At 42.6% G+C, this 13,485-nt stretch overlaps 1 protein-coding gene across 2 annotated transcripts in view; it reads right to left on the reverse strand.

Annotated features, from left to right (window-relative positions):
- The window catches only part of CDH4 (cadherin 4), a 724,604-nt gene extending 712,634 nt beyond the window's left edge, over positions 1-11,970 (reverse strand). Inside the window, exons 1-2 of one of the 2 annotated variants that reach the window (XM_083146826.1) lie at positions 11,721-11,970; positions 6,822-6,933 (exon numbers count right to left, since the gene is read on the reverse strand). In XM_083146826.1, the coding sequence (XP_083002952.1) occupies positions 6,822-6,933; positions 11,721-11,780 (172 nt within the window). In that variant the 5' untranslated portion in view covers positions 11,781-11,970. The remainder of the gene's footprint in view (positions 1-6,821; positions 6,934-11,720) is intronic. The other variant, XM_083146825.1, reaches the window with a different exon arrangement.
- Positions 11,971-13,485: the final 1,515 nt, after the last annotated feature.

Raw genomic sequence — 13,485 nt, forward strand, 5'->3', positions numbered from 1 at the left:
TAAATACAATTGTTACAGTGTGGTTAAGGGAAGGGGAGGGCCAGAGTGCAGGTTCCGTTCGGACCCACTCTTTTCTGGTAGCGCATTAGACTCCGGTTTTGTGCCACAGTCTTTACAGTTTCTTATATAGCTCTGCATATTCCGTTGCCCCAGATACTACTGTGCATGCACAAATCTCCAGGAACATGGCTTTGTTTCTTTGCAAATCACCACGAAAATGGCCGCAGCAACGTCTACTGGTAATTTCTGTCCCGAGCACTAGCCGATGTGGGACTACGGAGAGGAAAGTATAATGAAATGGGTGCATTGTGTGCTGTGTAGAGCCCCCTCAACCCATGCACATACTGCACCCATTATAGATACCCCATTGATTTAGAGATTTGGTCTTAAGGCCCAAACACACTTGCAGATTAACCGCACCACTTATATAGTTAACTATATCGGCTGTGCTGCTGGGCAAACAATAAAATGCATACACACTGAACGATATTAGTTAATGGGACCCTTCACCTGCAGGCAATCAAGGATCTTACAGTTCAGTGGTTCCCAACCTGGAGTATGTGTACCCCTGGAGGTTCGCTGCAGACCGGTTGGGGGTACTTGAAAATAATATTAGTAATGGTGTAAGAAGAGGAAGAAGTCTCCCATTCCTGTGGAGCTGAACCAGGTTGCGTCACTTCAGGTTCCGTCTGCATCGTCATCAGCGTTCCTCATGCCATAAATCCACTAGGAGCCACTTGCGTTGCCCTCAGACATCAGCGAACATCTGCCCCTCGCTGACACTGGCGGAGGAAGCAGCGGCATTAATCCTACAGGCATTAGCGAGAACCCTGGAGACAGTACACAGCCAGCAGCCAAACACAGAGGGACCCAATTCCTGACCGCACACTACTCCTCTGCTACTTAGTACAAGGATAAGCATGTTGCTTACTTCAGCAGCAGCCCATAGAAGGGAATCATGGTCTCGGTGCCAGTATAATAGAGATGACCAACACGTACCAAGAGGTACCGGGAACAACACGTGCGCAGTACCGATATAGGTGCTGCACATGCGCAATTGGGGATTTTGCATGGCAGTCCACAGAAAGGTGTCCCGGAGGGAGGGAACACCTCCCAATGGGACTGCCTTGGTGACTGGCAGGGTGGACTTCCAATAGGAAGTCACCGCCAGTCACAGTCTGCATCTGGCTTCACTACAGTGGTGGATTTTACCTGGGGGGGGGGGGGGGGGGTCTGCAGGGCTGCAGCCCATAGGTAAAGACCACCACTGATCGTTGACGATATTGTTCATACACACTAAACGGTATCGCGCATAAGGACCAAATTGCTTAGTTTGTATGAGGCTTTAACTCTGCATAAGCTTCTCGATGTTTGGAGCTATGCATATGTTTTGAGGTTAAATACTGTACTTCAAAATAGTCACAAAGATACAAAAAAAAAAAAAACAGTGAAATGTATATGCGGTACTTGTTTCCTAGAACGGCCACAATCGTGAGTGATCGTGGCTCTTAATTAAGGGACACGATCCTCACGATGTGGCCGATTTTTGACACTTTTTTGACTTTGATTGACAGAAATCGGGTCAATCGGTCGGTCGCGACCAATTAAAATCGGCCGCGATGCGACCGACCGATTGACCCGATTTTTCCATAGACTTCAATGTTAAAAAATCTTTTAACATTGAAATCGGGAGGATCTTGTCGGTCTTGTGCCATTATAATGGCACAAGATGAGATGGACTTGATTAAGTCCATCTCACATAGGGAAAAATGATAAAAAAGGTGAAATGGGCCAATATGACCCATTTCACATTTTTTATGTGCCCGCCATGACCCCACGATAGACGTCAACCCGAAGCGTGGCGAGCGCAGCGAGCCCGCGAGGGGCGGCGGTGCGCGTCCTACGACCTTTTCATTCCCCTACTATCCACTAGGGCGTGGAGTGAGAATAGAATAGTGTGGCGAGCGCAGCGAGCCACCGAGCCCGAAGCGTGGCGAGCGCAGCGAGCCCCGCGAGGGGACGCGTATACCGGTGAAGTTATACGCGTCCCCTCGCGGGGCTCGCTGCGCTCGCCACGCTTCGGGCTCGGTGGCTCGCTGCGCTCGCCACACTATTCTATTCTCACTCCACGCCCTAGTGGATAGTAGGGGAATGAAAAGGTCGGAGGACGCGCACCGCCGCCCCTCGCGGGCTCGCTGCGCTCGCCACGCTTCGGGTTGACGTCTATCGTGGGGTCTAGCCCACTTAGTAACATTTGGGGGGGCAATTAAAAATAATCTGGTGAAAAAAATAAAAAAATCGGGTGAAAAATCGGTCGGTCGGATCGGTCGCATCGTATGCGACCAAATCGCATGCGATGCGATCGATCCGATTTTTTATCTTACGACCACAACGATCTAAATCGTTGTGGCCGTGCTAGGAAACAAGTACCGTATATGCTGTATCTGTATATATTTCTGACTAGTATTTTCCTTAGTCCGCTGTGATTGTATCTGTTATGGCAAAATTAGCACTGATAGAAAACAAATTTATTAAACTATTCTCTTTCAAATATTTGCCGCTATATTTCAAGGGCTCTCTTACTTACTTGTATTATCATTTACTTCTTAAATTAGTTGTGCAAATTAATGGTTCTTACATCCAGGAGGTATGCTATAGTCCACAAGAGGCTAAAAGCAGCTTGCCCAGTAAAAACACATATTGAAAAGTGGAGCTGTTTATCCTGCAGTGTGACAGTAATTGCCTGCCATATTCCTCCCTTGGGTATTAGGGGATAGTAATGCCTGCTATCACTGCAGGGGTTTATAACAGTGCACAGGGGGCAACCTCCTATTCCAAGCAATCTAGACATGTTATTGCATGAGCGAGAGGGGTTAATTAAATTGTATACTCCAATTCAGTGCACAATCATGATACACGTATATAACATATCTTCCTACTTCTCATAGTAAAAATGACCACAGTGAAAATGAACATATTTCATTGCAAACAATGATTTAGACACATATCTAGAATGATAAAATACACTCTGTAGATTAACATGGTTTAGTGTATTGATCTTAGGTTTGCAGCAAAAAGTGCGGTAGGAGTCTTAAGTCACTTATTTATCTACATATTTGTGTTAAAAAGACAAGTGGAATGAAACAATAGCCACATACTCCAATGCAACAGCTCCCCTGGTGGTCACATTAAAATAATGCCTGTTAAATGAATCACTTTATATTACCAATCAGGGGAAAAATCTTATTTCAGCAATGAGACTACAGTAATCTAAACGTTTGTAATTGTAGTTACTATCCTTAAACAATCTATTTTTAATGCCCAGTCACTCATATATAGGAGTCTGTATTTATTTTATTTATTTACAGTTTATCATATAGCAAAGCATATTCTGTTGCGCTTTACAATTGGAAACAGTGATAAAATAAACTGGTTAGTAACACACTGACAGAGGTAAGAGGGCCCTGCTTGCAAGCTTACAATCTATGGTTTGAAATATGTGCACTATAAATTCCACACATCTGGGGATGGCATTACCCACTGTAGTCTATGGGCTACAGTCTGCAAAAACCTGCAAGAACCTTCCCCAACAATGGTCTCTGCACTTGTGTGGTCAGCAGATAGTAGCGCTGTAAGGTACAAAACAAAAATGAATTGACCCCCTAATGCGATTACTTCTAACGCAATGCAGGGACAAGGGGGGAGATTCTCTAAAACCAAAACGTGGTAAAAAAAACCCCGTTATCAGGATTTTTACCTCATTTTGATACGCAGCAAAATCCAAAAGGCAGGTTATCGCTGACTTGTTGGTGAAACCTGAAAAGCCACTGAAAAAAGTACACTGTGCGATAGCAATAATAAGCCAAAATCGATTAGCGTCCATTTTGCACCGTGTGAACACACCATAACATGAATCATGAACACCAGTCACAAGCAGTGTCATTTGAGAGTGCCTGGGGGCTGGTGCAGATATACACTAATGAGGATGGCGATCACCAACGCTAGCTAGCCACATGACAGTTTGCAGATTTATTTACCTTTCTTCATTGCTACTGTCTATTATACATGATTGTGTACGGTTCTGGTGCATCCTATTCCACATTTGGGTATAAATAACTCATTAACATGTATCGTTTTAGTGCTTTTTTTGGGGGGGGGGGGGGGGGGACTATACGTGTCCAGTGATTTTATTATTTTTGGTTAAAAAATGTTTTATGTTGACATTGATATTCTACAGTTCTAACCTTCCTGGCTGTGTTCCAGTGCATATTCACATGTAAGCGTTCATATACTGAAAAGCAGGTGGCAACGTTACAACACATAGGGTGAGATTTAATAGGATGAGAGATTCAGGAAGTGAGAGATTTGGTGAGAAATATCCAGGTTTTTTAAAGCGGCAATCATTTACACTTCAAAATCAAACTGGTATTGCCGTGTAAATGATTGCCGCTTTTAAAAAAACTGGAGATTTCTTTCCAAATCTCTCGATTTCTGAATCTCTCATCCTATTAAATCTCATCCATGATTTTACATGAATCAGTTCACATCTTTATGCAGTAAATAAACAGCTTTTTAAGGCCATTTAGCATTGTGAAATTTCACTTTTTAAACCATTTATATAATCCATCTATTGGTGAAATATAGCATATAAAATTAATGCAAGATGATCTGTTAAGCATAATTAGAAGGATTATAGCCTGCGGAACTGGACGAGACAAGTTTTCTGCTATTACTGGTTTAAGACAGCAACCAGATGGAATCGCCAAAGTTGAATGTCAACTTATTTGTGATGTTTTAGAACCAAAAAAGCTAGTTTGCGGAACCTAATGATTAGGAATCTGATAACATGGACGCTGTCTAGTAGAACCTTAATAACAGGAAATGGAATTGTGGGTAAAATCCTAACAAAGTAAAATAAAATAACTCCAAAAGCTGATCATGGAAATGCATACAGGATGAAAACAACAGTGTGAAGAAGTAGGCAATTTGCTCATAGCAATCAATCACTATCTACCTATATACAGTACTTTTATAGAATGTAATTAATAAAGGCTACCAACAAGCTGATTGGTCATTGGTTGCTATGGGCAATTTCTGTACATGTCCACTTCTCCACTCTTTGGAAGCCTGACAAATCTCCCTGTAGGAATGGTTAAATGGAGGGAGACTAGATGATAGCTGCAAAAAGAGAAAGGAATGGATACATACATGCATAACTAAATTGTGTCAACTAATCTCAATGCACACGTGAACAAACCACTTTGTTGGAATACGATTAAGACTTTACTTCTGCTCCAAAATCATTCGAGTTGCAGTCTCTCACTACCTCAACTGTGCAAGAACAACGTACTGGCAATAATTACAATGTCATTTCTCAAAGAGTTTTGTCTTGTACATATGACACTTTAATTTTGTATTAAATCCTCTGAGGTATAAGCACAGCACTGAACTGGAACAACAGCTGTAAAGGACCGCGAGAATCTGCAAGTCTGCAGTAAACCAAGGGTCTCTGTAAATCATTGATGAGCCACCTTTCATCACTCGAGCCACAAGCTGAGCAACATGGGAAATGTAGTTCTGCATCAGTTAGAGTCCTGATAGTTTCCCAAGCATGTTCAAAGTCATGCAGTCTCCAGAGTCATAAACTAATTGAGAAATCCATTCTGCAGGGTTGTATTGAATGAAAGATGAGCCATGTATACTACAGCATGACTGCTTTATAAAAATCATTCTTCAAGGTAGGCCCAGCACACAGCCATTTTTTAGGTTGAACTGATATTCAGGAGAATGCAGCATAGGAAGTCTTTGTGTTTTGTGCCTCTCTGATGCCTCATTGAAGATACTTTCCCTTAATTATTCGATACCCTGAATATATCAATTCAAACTACAATTGTTTAGCCTCGGCTGTGTGTAGGTAACAGTTCCACTTTAGCACGTCAGTAAGAAGATGATACTGGAGGTAGAAAACGCTTGCAGATTAATGTATTAAAAAATACTGATCTCAGCATGCAGGTCCTCTGAGAATATGTCCATTTGCTAAAACATATGTTCACTCTCTCTCCGTAGACAAACAATAAAAAAAAAACCAGCCCATTAATCCTCAGAGCTGATTCTTGCACTGTATGCAGTGACATCACAGCATGAGGAGTGAAGAGAGGCGTTTATTGGTACATGAAATGAATAATGCTAATGTGTGAATTACATATACCACAGAAAGAAAACAGACTGGCTGATGTGCACAATAAGTCTGAGCGATATCTCCAAACCCCACCAGCCAGTTCAACAGAACAACGCACATATGCTCAGACATACTAAACGTTCAAATATCTGCTTTCATCAGAAGAATGGCAACAAATATGTAATTGTCAATATTTACACCATGTTAAATTATGTCTAGAATCAGTGGCAGGCATGTACATTTGAAACATTCATTTTTAGCAGCAATTTAACCCATAAATTAGCTATTCCAATGATACTCCGTCAACACCCATAGATGTAAGATATCAGCAAGTAGATTTTAGCAACCGCTCCAGTCCCCTCCAGAATTAAACGTACAAGAAGAGGATATTAAATGCTAGCGGAGAGACGAGATGCTACAGACACGGGAAGCATTGTGGAAGATTTGTATAGGGCAATGTTTAAACTGCTCCCTTAAGAAATACATTCTGCCAGAAAAAATAAGACACACAGTGTGAATCATCCCTAATAGAAATTCATTCCATAAATTGTTCATGAACACAGGCGAGAATACAGGTGAAGTCATCAGACTCATGGGTAACAAGGTTCTTGACACTAAAAGGGTTTGGCTGTCTCACACTTACCTTTCAGTAGTCTCTGTCCCTCCTTGATATTTGGTGATACGAGAGCTGTGTAACCTTCCTCAGAAAAGCCTGGTGTGCAGCTGTGCCGTGCGGTAACATTCCCAGTGTGTGCCTATAGGTAAAGCACCACAACAGTTTGTTAGTGCGTACAACAGAGATGGCACACATGTGTAACTGACAACAATACAGTGTGCCTTCTACAGGAGTGTTACAGCAGGTGGTCCATGCACTAGATTTCAGGTGGTAGTAAAGCCTTACATCATCACAAAAGCCAAGTGCATTTTAAATACCCATAGTGCTTAAAGGTTAACTTATTTTGCATATGAAATATGAATGAGTAATGGGATTTACTTACGCCATAAATAACAAGAAAAGTACTGCTCACCCATACAGGCATATAAGAGTTACATACAGAATGGCAGATAAAATTACCAAATAGGAGTAGTTGTACTCTACAGTATGCTTTCGTCTGCTAAAACTGAATAAATAACAGATACTGAGATTTGCATCCTGCCTACAGAATTGCAGAAATAAGTAAAGCCCCTATGTAGCTGTACTGTAACAAAATAGGAACAAAAACTAGATGAAATCCAGCTTACAGATCACGAAAGACGTACTATATAAACCTAATTACTGTTTAATGGAAGTGATACTGTGCACTAGCAAGCCATAGATGCACAACAAACACTGAGATGTATATACAGAATAAAGAACTAAAGAAATGCTACTGTGCAACTGGACTGTGATTCTGATCTATAACAAATGTATCACTCACTGCTGCACAGCACTTCAATATACAACAAGAACGCACAATATGACAGATCTGTGTATTATATGCAATCAATCTGATGCGACATTCTGATTCCTTGGCATATGGCAATATTCAGAGGAAATATTCCAATTACAGGAAATGTGAGTGCATTAACTTCTGAAAAGCAGACAGTGCGTATCCGCTGCCACTCAGAGGCTGGAGAGTTAAATATATGGTTCTTTTCCAGAGAAATAGCGGACATTTCATTTTACAAAGTTTCACATGAAACTCGTATTTGTTCAGATTATATCTCCTTGGTAGCCGTTCTCAATCTGTCTTTCGGGATGGAATATGTAGCCGCAGACAGCGAAGAGTATAATGACCCTGATTAGCTATAACAGCCTCCGCGCTCCTATTTAGGGGGAAAAATATACTGCAATTCAAAAACTCTATTATTTAGGGACAGAAATAATGCGATTCAAAAGCTGTCAGAGGACATTAAAGCGAAATTCATGTTAGCACGCACTTATAACACAGAATTTTCCACATTGTAACTGTCTGGGTGCATAAGAGTAGGGTTGGAAAAGTCACAATCGTGGTTCTAGAGAGAACCACTCTAAGAGATAATGCGGATAACTATGAAACTCTTAATATGAGTTGGAACATTGCAAAAAGAAAAAAAAAACTAGGCTTGGTGAGTTGGTGATATGTTTAATGTTAAGAAGCGTTAAAAACACCAGGATTTTGGTGCGGTTGCTTTGCAAGCTACATATTAAAAACCAGGAATAGATTTGCTAAGATCATAAGAATTCAGCCAGCAAAATCCATTTTCTAATTTATGAGCGCAGGACATAAACTACTGCTTCAAGAAGCTAAACTTACAGATAAGATTTATTACTTAGGCCCCTCCTTCTTAATTCATATATGCAAATTAGAATTTGGAATCTTCAGTATATTCCGCTGGACTTGAAGTACAGCAAAAGATCCACAGTTTGTCCAAAATGTTGTATATGGGTTTATTCATGTTATCAAATAGAGGAGCCTATATCTGACAGTTTATCACACGAAGATCACCAATGCCTAGCTGTTTGATGCTGAAAGTTGGAGACTGCTACTATCTCTGGAAAGAGGGCTACCTGAGGACTCAACTGTTTTGACATGAAAAGGATGTCATGCGGAACCAATCTAAAATGAATAGTAAGCACAAATAAATTGACTTCATTTATTAATCTTTCTCCATCATGTCATGAAAAAAACATCTAAGTGCCAGAATTACAGAATGGTACAATGTATTCAGAAAATGTCTCTTTGCAGCCTTTTATTTCATTACTAACAACAATCACTTTGCCAGCTGGTAAAATCCAGCTGAAAATACTATATACAATAGGTTTTTTTCAACAGTCATCAGAAAAACAAACTAACATTTATTTTAAGCTGCACCCATATACTAAGTAATATTGTCCAATCTGGAGAGGGGTTGGATATAGCAATAATTAGCAGTATTTTACAAATGGCCAATTGCTAGTGACAGAAAGGACAGTGGTGACCGTCTAAAGACACCAAAGTAATCTGTGATCTGTAACCATACAAGAACGGAACTACAAATGCTGGTTCTATTGAAGGTTTCAATACCTTACCATGTACACTATAGTTATGGAGGAAGAGACTGCAGATTTGTCAGTGTGATGCAAATATAAGACAGGTATTGGGTAGACTAGTGTTTCACAAGCCTTCCAGGTAAACTTTCATTTATGGTTCTGGCCAAGAGTTGAAGTAGAACAATTGGAGGGTTAGGAATGAGCATATGTACCTACAGTACAGAGACCGCAAAGAAATCCCAAAAACAAAACTTGATGCACATTTATCTCACCTACCAATGAATAAATTACAGATAACACACCTGCAACAGCAGCTGCAGTATATATATTCCCTACTACTATGACAGTCTAGTTATGTCCAGGTTGTATACTGCATACTGTTGAAAGTAATGCATGCAGATTAAGGTATAGTGTATAGTGTAATTCACTTATTTCAGTTCTATTATAGTTTGTAAAAGTCTAAGTTGGATTTACCATTTTGACTTCACTAAAAAAACAAATATACATGTCACAAAGAAGGATAATTATATAGGAAGTTTTAGATTTCCATTTCTAATGTTCTCTACTCCAGATAGCACAGTCTCCAGAACTTTTTTACTCCTTTAGTGAAAGACCACGCTTATCTTTTTATGCATCTTATCAAAAAGCCCCAGTATGCAGTCTGTTATCAGGAGTTGTAGTACAAAAAATGCTGGCGACAGGTTAACAAACAGTTAATGAATCAGATTACAAATGGAATGGTTCCAGGTCTTTTGCTTTGGTGTACTTAATTATATATATATATATATATATATATATATATATATATATTCATTTTTGCATAGAGCAATTTTTTATTTTGGATCTCAACAAGCTATTTTTTTTTTATGAAAGAAAGGACAGGCTGGAGGCTGTTATCCTGTAGTACCAGTGGCTCAGCCGGCTCAGGTCACTGAACCAAAGAAGAACAGAAAGCAAGGATTTCAGCAGAGAGGAAAACTGTAATTTAAAATTCCAATGAGGAGAGATCTGTGCAGCCTAGCGAAAGGGGGAATCTGATACAGAACATTTGCAGGACGTACAGCTATCAGTCAATGAAGTCTTTTGCTTTTTTTTTTTTCATCCCTCATATACCACACAGCTTTGTGCTTGGGCGACAAAACATTTTGTGTCACCAGTTATCATAGTAGGGAAATAAAATATTATGTTCGTGGCAAGCATCACTGCAGGTCACAGGACATGTGTGTTGTAAAGAGACCAAGCAGCATCAGTGACACTTTGCAAAGCACAGAAATGTTTGTGTCAGTGGTAACACTGCATCTTTATTACTGTCACCCCATTCAGTGGCTGAGAAATCTGCAGAGGATTCCAAGCCGGAGGTTTTCTGCATTCAGTCCTTGGGAAAGCAGATCTGTAAGGCATTCCTCTGCTGTCATTCTCTCCCATTGTCCTGCATAGAGGCTTCTGTGCAACTGGTCAGTCTATTCACGTCTGCAATTTGATGGCTAGTCGTTTATTACATATAATAAACATATAATTATATAAACAACCTGCAATGAGAGAATATATGCAGTCTTCTCCCTCTGCAATGCACAGCATTCCACCTACTTACAAAAGCAGCTAAGCATTGAAAGGGTTAAACATGGAATGCAACTAGCATTGTCCTAAAAGTTGCCCTATGTGCCAGTGTATCACATTACTGTGAATACTGACCACTGCATCTGGAAGCAAGATAATGCAGATGACTGGGTACTCAGATCCCCAGAGTCTATTGCTGAGAGCAGGGATGGGAGATTGTGCTTTGTTGAGTCTGTCACTACTACTACCCACACAAATCAGGGCTCAGTATTGATACATCAATGCCAAGATGTCGGCAGTTGGTTTCAGTCAGTAGGTGCCTTAGTAGCAGTCTGGGGGAGAGTGATTGTACTATATCTGAGTGACCAGAGGCTCCATCTCCAAGTTACAGGCATAGCCCTCCACTGCCCAGTTTTGCAGATGTGAGACGGTCACATACTATTCAAGCAGTGCAGGGTAGTGCCCACACACAGATGTGCCCCACGCTGAACTTCCTCCTGAGGGGGAGCATAGTGGCATGGAGATCAAGGAGCCTAGCATCACTCTGGCACATGCCCCTTTCACCCTTCCAGCCACAGAGTGCTATGCCAATGCCGACCACACTCATACCAGTTTTTGACCCAATGCCAAGCAAACCCATTTCACTCACATAGACGTATTCATAGTACCCCCCCCCCCCCCCCCCATGCCCTCTGTAGTAGCATGGCCAATTGATGCTCTTCATTCATAAACATAGACAACTAATTCCCTCACCCCCATGCCCATAACTAGGCGCAATTGCATTCTCGATTAACCATTTGCGTCTGTTCAGGACTATCATACACCGCATGTAAGTCACCCTTTTCCATTCATACAGGTGCACTCATTCATGCCCAATTATTACTCTCCACATCCACAGAGGAGCATATGCCAGCGGTGCCAAGGCAGGGGGCACACAGTTGGGAATACTGGCTCACACTCTAAGTGATGAAAGAAGACATTATGCCCACTTACCCCCAGTGCCCCTGGCAGGGCCAGCAACAGCAGCAGAGCGCTCCCGGATCCTCCTGGCATCTTGCTGGCAGAAGGGACCCTGGATCCTAGAGGCCAAGTGTCCGGCTCACCACCCGGTGTTTCTGGAATGTTAGTCCCCTGCTGTCCTTTCCGTCCCGGTGTGAGGCTCCGCTGCCCCCGGGCGCTGCCGCTTGCCGCCCTGTCTCTCCCCCGCTCTGAGCTGCAGGTGAACGGGCTGCACCAGCTGAGCGCAGCACCGCCCCGCCCCCTCCCGCTGACTGACAGCCGCACCACGCCCCTACGCCGGTCCAGCCATCGAAATCACGCCCCTACAATGTGGCTGAGTGACAACAGATTCGAGCTTATCAACGCGTCCGATGCCGGCGAGCACGCCCCGCCCACTGCTCTGACTGACAGCGACGCACCGCCCACCAGTGTACTGTGATGCTGAGCCTGAGCGGCAGCGCTGGTTACGGGGTGCAGCTACCGGGGACTCGGCAGTGTCACGGCAGCACGGATCCGGTGACATTCACGGAGGAAGAGCGGTAGCATAGCAGCATACAAGGGTTGTACTTTAAGAGCTATACGGAATATGACATCTAACAATGATATATAACAGTGCATGGGAGAGGAATCAACTCATATATAGATATTATAGTGATAATTGGAAGGGGAAACATGACGCTGGAGAAGCAATTTATAGGGAAAGAAGCAATCTATAGGAGCAGTGTGCTGGTATGCAATGTATGGGAATATGGCGAATCGGTTCCAGCAGGCGTTGACACTTCCTGAGCACAACATTGCAAATTTTTCTTTACACCCCATCAGGTTCATTGCAGTCCACTGTGAAATTTAATTCCTGAACTCATTTCCATATCAGAGCTTTTGGAGTTGTCCTGCAATTCCCATATGTATCAATCTCAAGAAAGTCAAGCTTGTACCCGGTAATGTCTATGGGCTTCTACTTGCAAAAATACCAGGCGAGGGATCCAAAATATTCCTCTCCAGTGCCCCCCCTCCCCCGGCTTGTCCAAGCCAATGGTTATGCTTCACATGCTCACATGACTCCTGAGTCATATATCTGGAAGAGCTGACAATGCAAGGCACAGCTCTCATTGGAAGTACTGTCCCAAGTTTATGTTTTCACAATTATTTATGCATAGAGTACAGAGTGCTAATACATACATGCTATGAATGCAACAGGAGGGCAGGATGTATTAAAGCAGGGGTGGCCAACCTGTGGCTCTTGAGCTGCATATGGCTCTTTTCTTAATGAGATGTGGCTCCCGCACCCGCAGCACTTCTTTTTGCCTCCTCTGACTGTCTCAATCAGAAGAGTGACAGGTCCCCAACGTATTCGCTCCGGGGGCCGATGGTGCGACTCTGTGCATATGTATAGACGAACATGCGCATGTGCAGGGCCGTTGTATGAATGCCTTCGTCGACTATCACAGTCGCCGAGGCGTTCTTACAGACGGGGGGTGGGCAGGCAGGGGCTGGCACATGGGGATGCCCATAAAAACAATGGGTGTATCCATAAAAACAGTGGGTGTCCCTGTACCAACACAGGTGTGTCAAAGGATACGCGGTCCAGGCGACTGGCTTTACAGGACGTCCGTATCTGCCGTATCTGCCCCCTGTTCGGCCATTTCCAGGGCAGATAATAAAAGTCAGTTCAGACTGACTTATCTGCAAGTGGTCAAATTAAATTATTTGATGGACGGCGACCATCAAAATATTTTATTTTGCTCCACGCCCACATGCG

Source organism: Crinia signifera, chromosome 6 (assembly GCF_055691185.1).
Source record: "Crinia signifera chromosome 6, ASM5569118v1, whole genome shotgun sequence".
Lineage (NCBI taxonomy): Eukaryota > Metazoa > Chordata > Amphibia > Anura > Myobatrachidae > Crinia > Crinia signifera.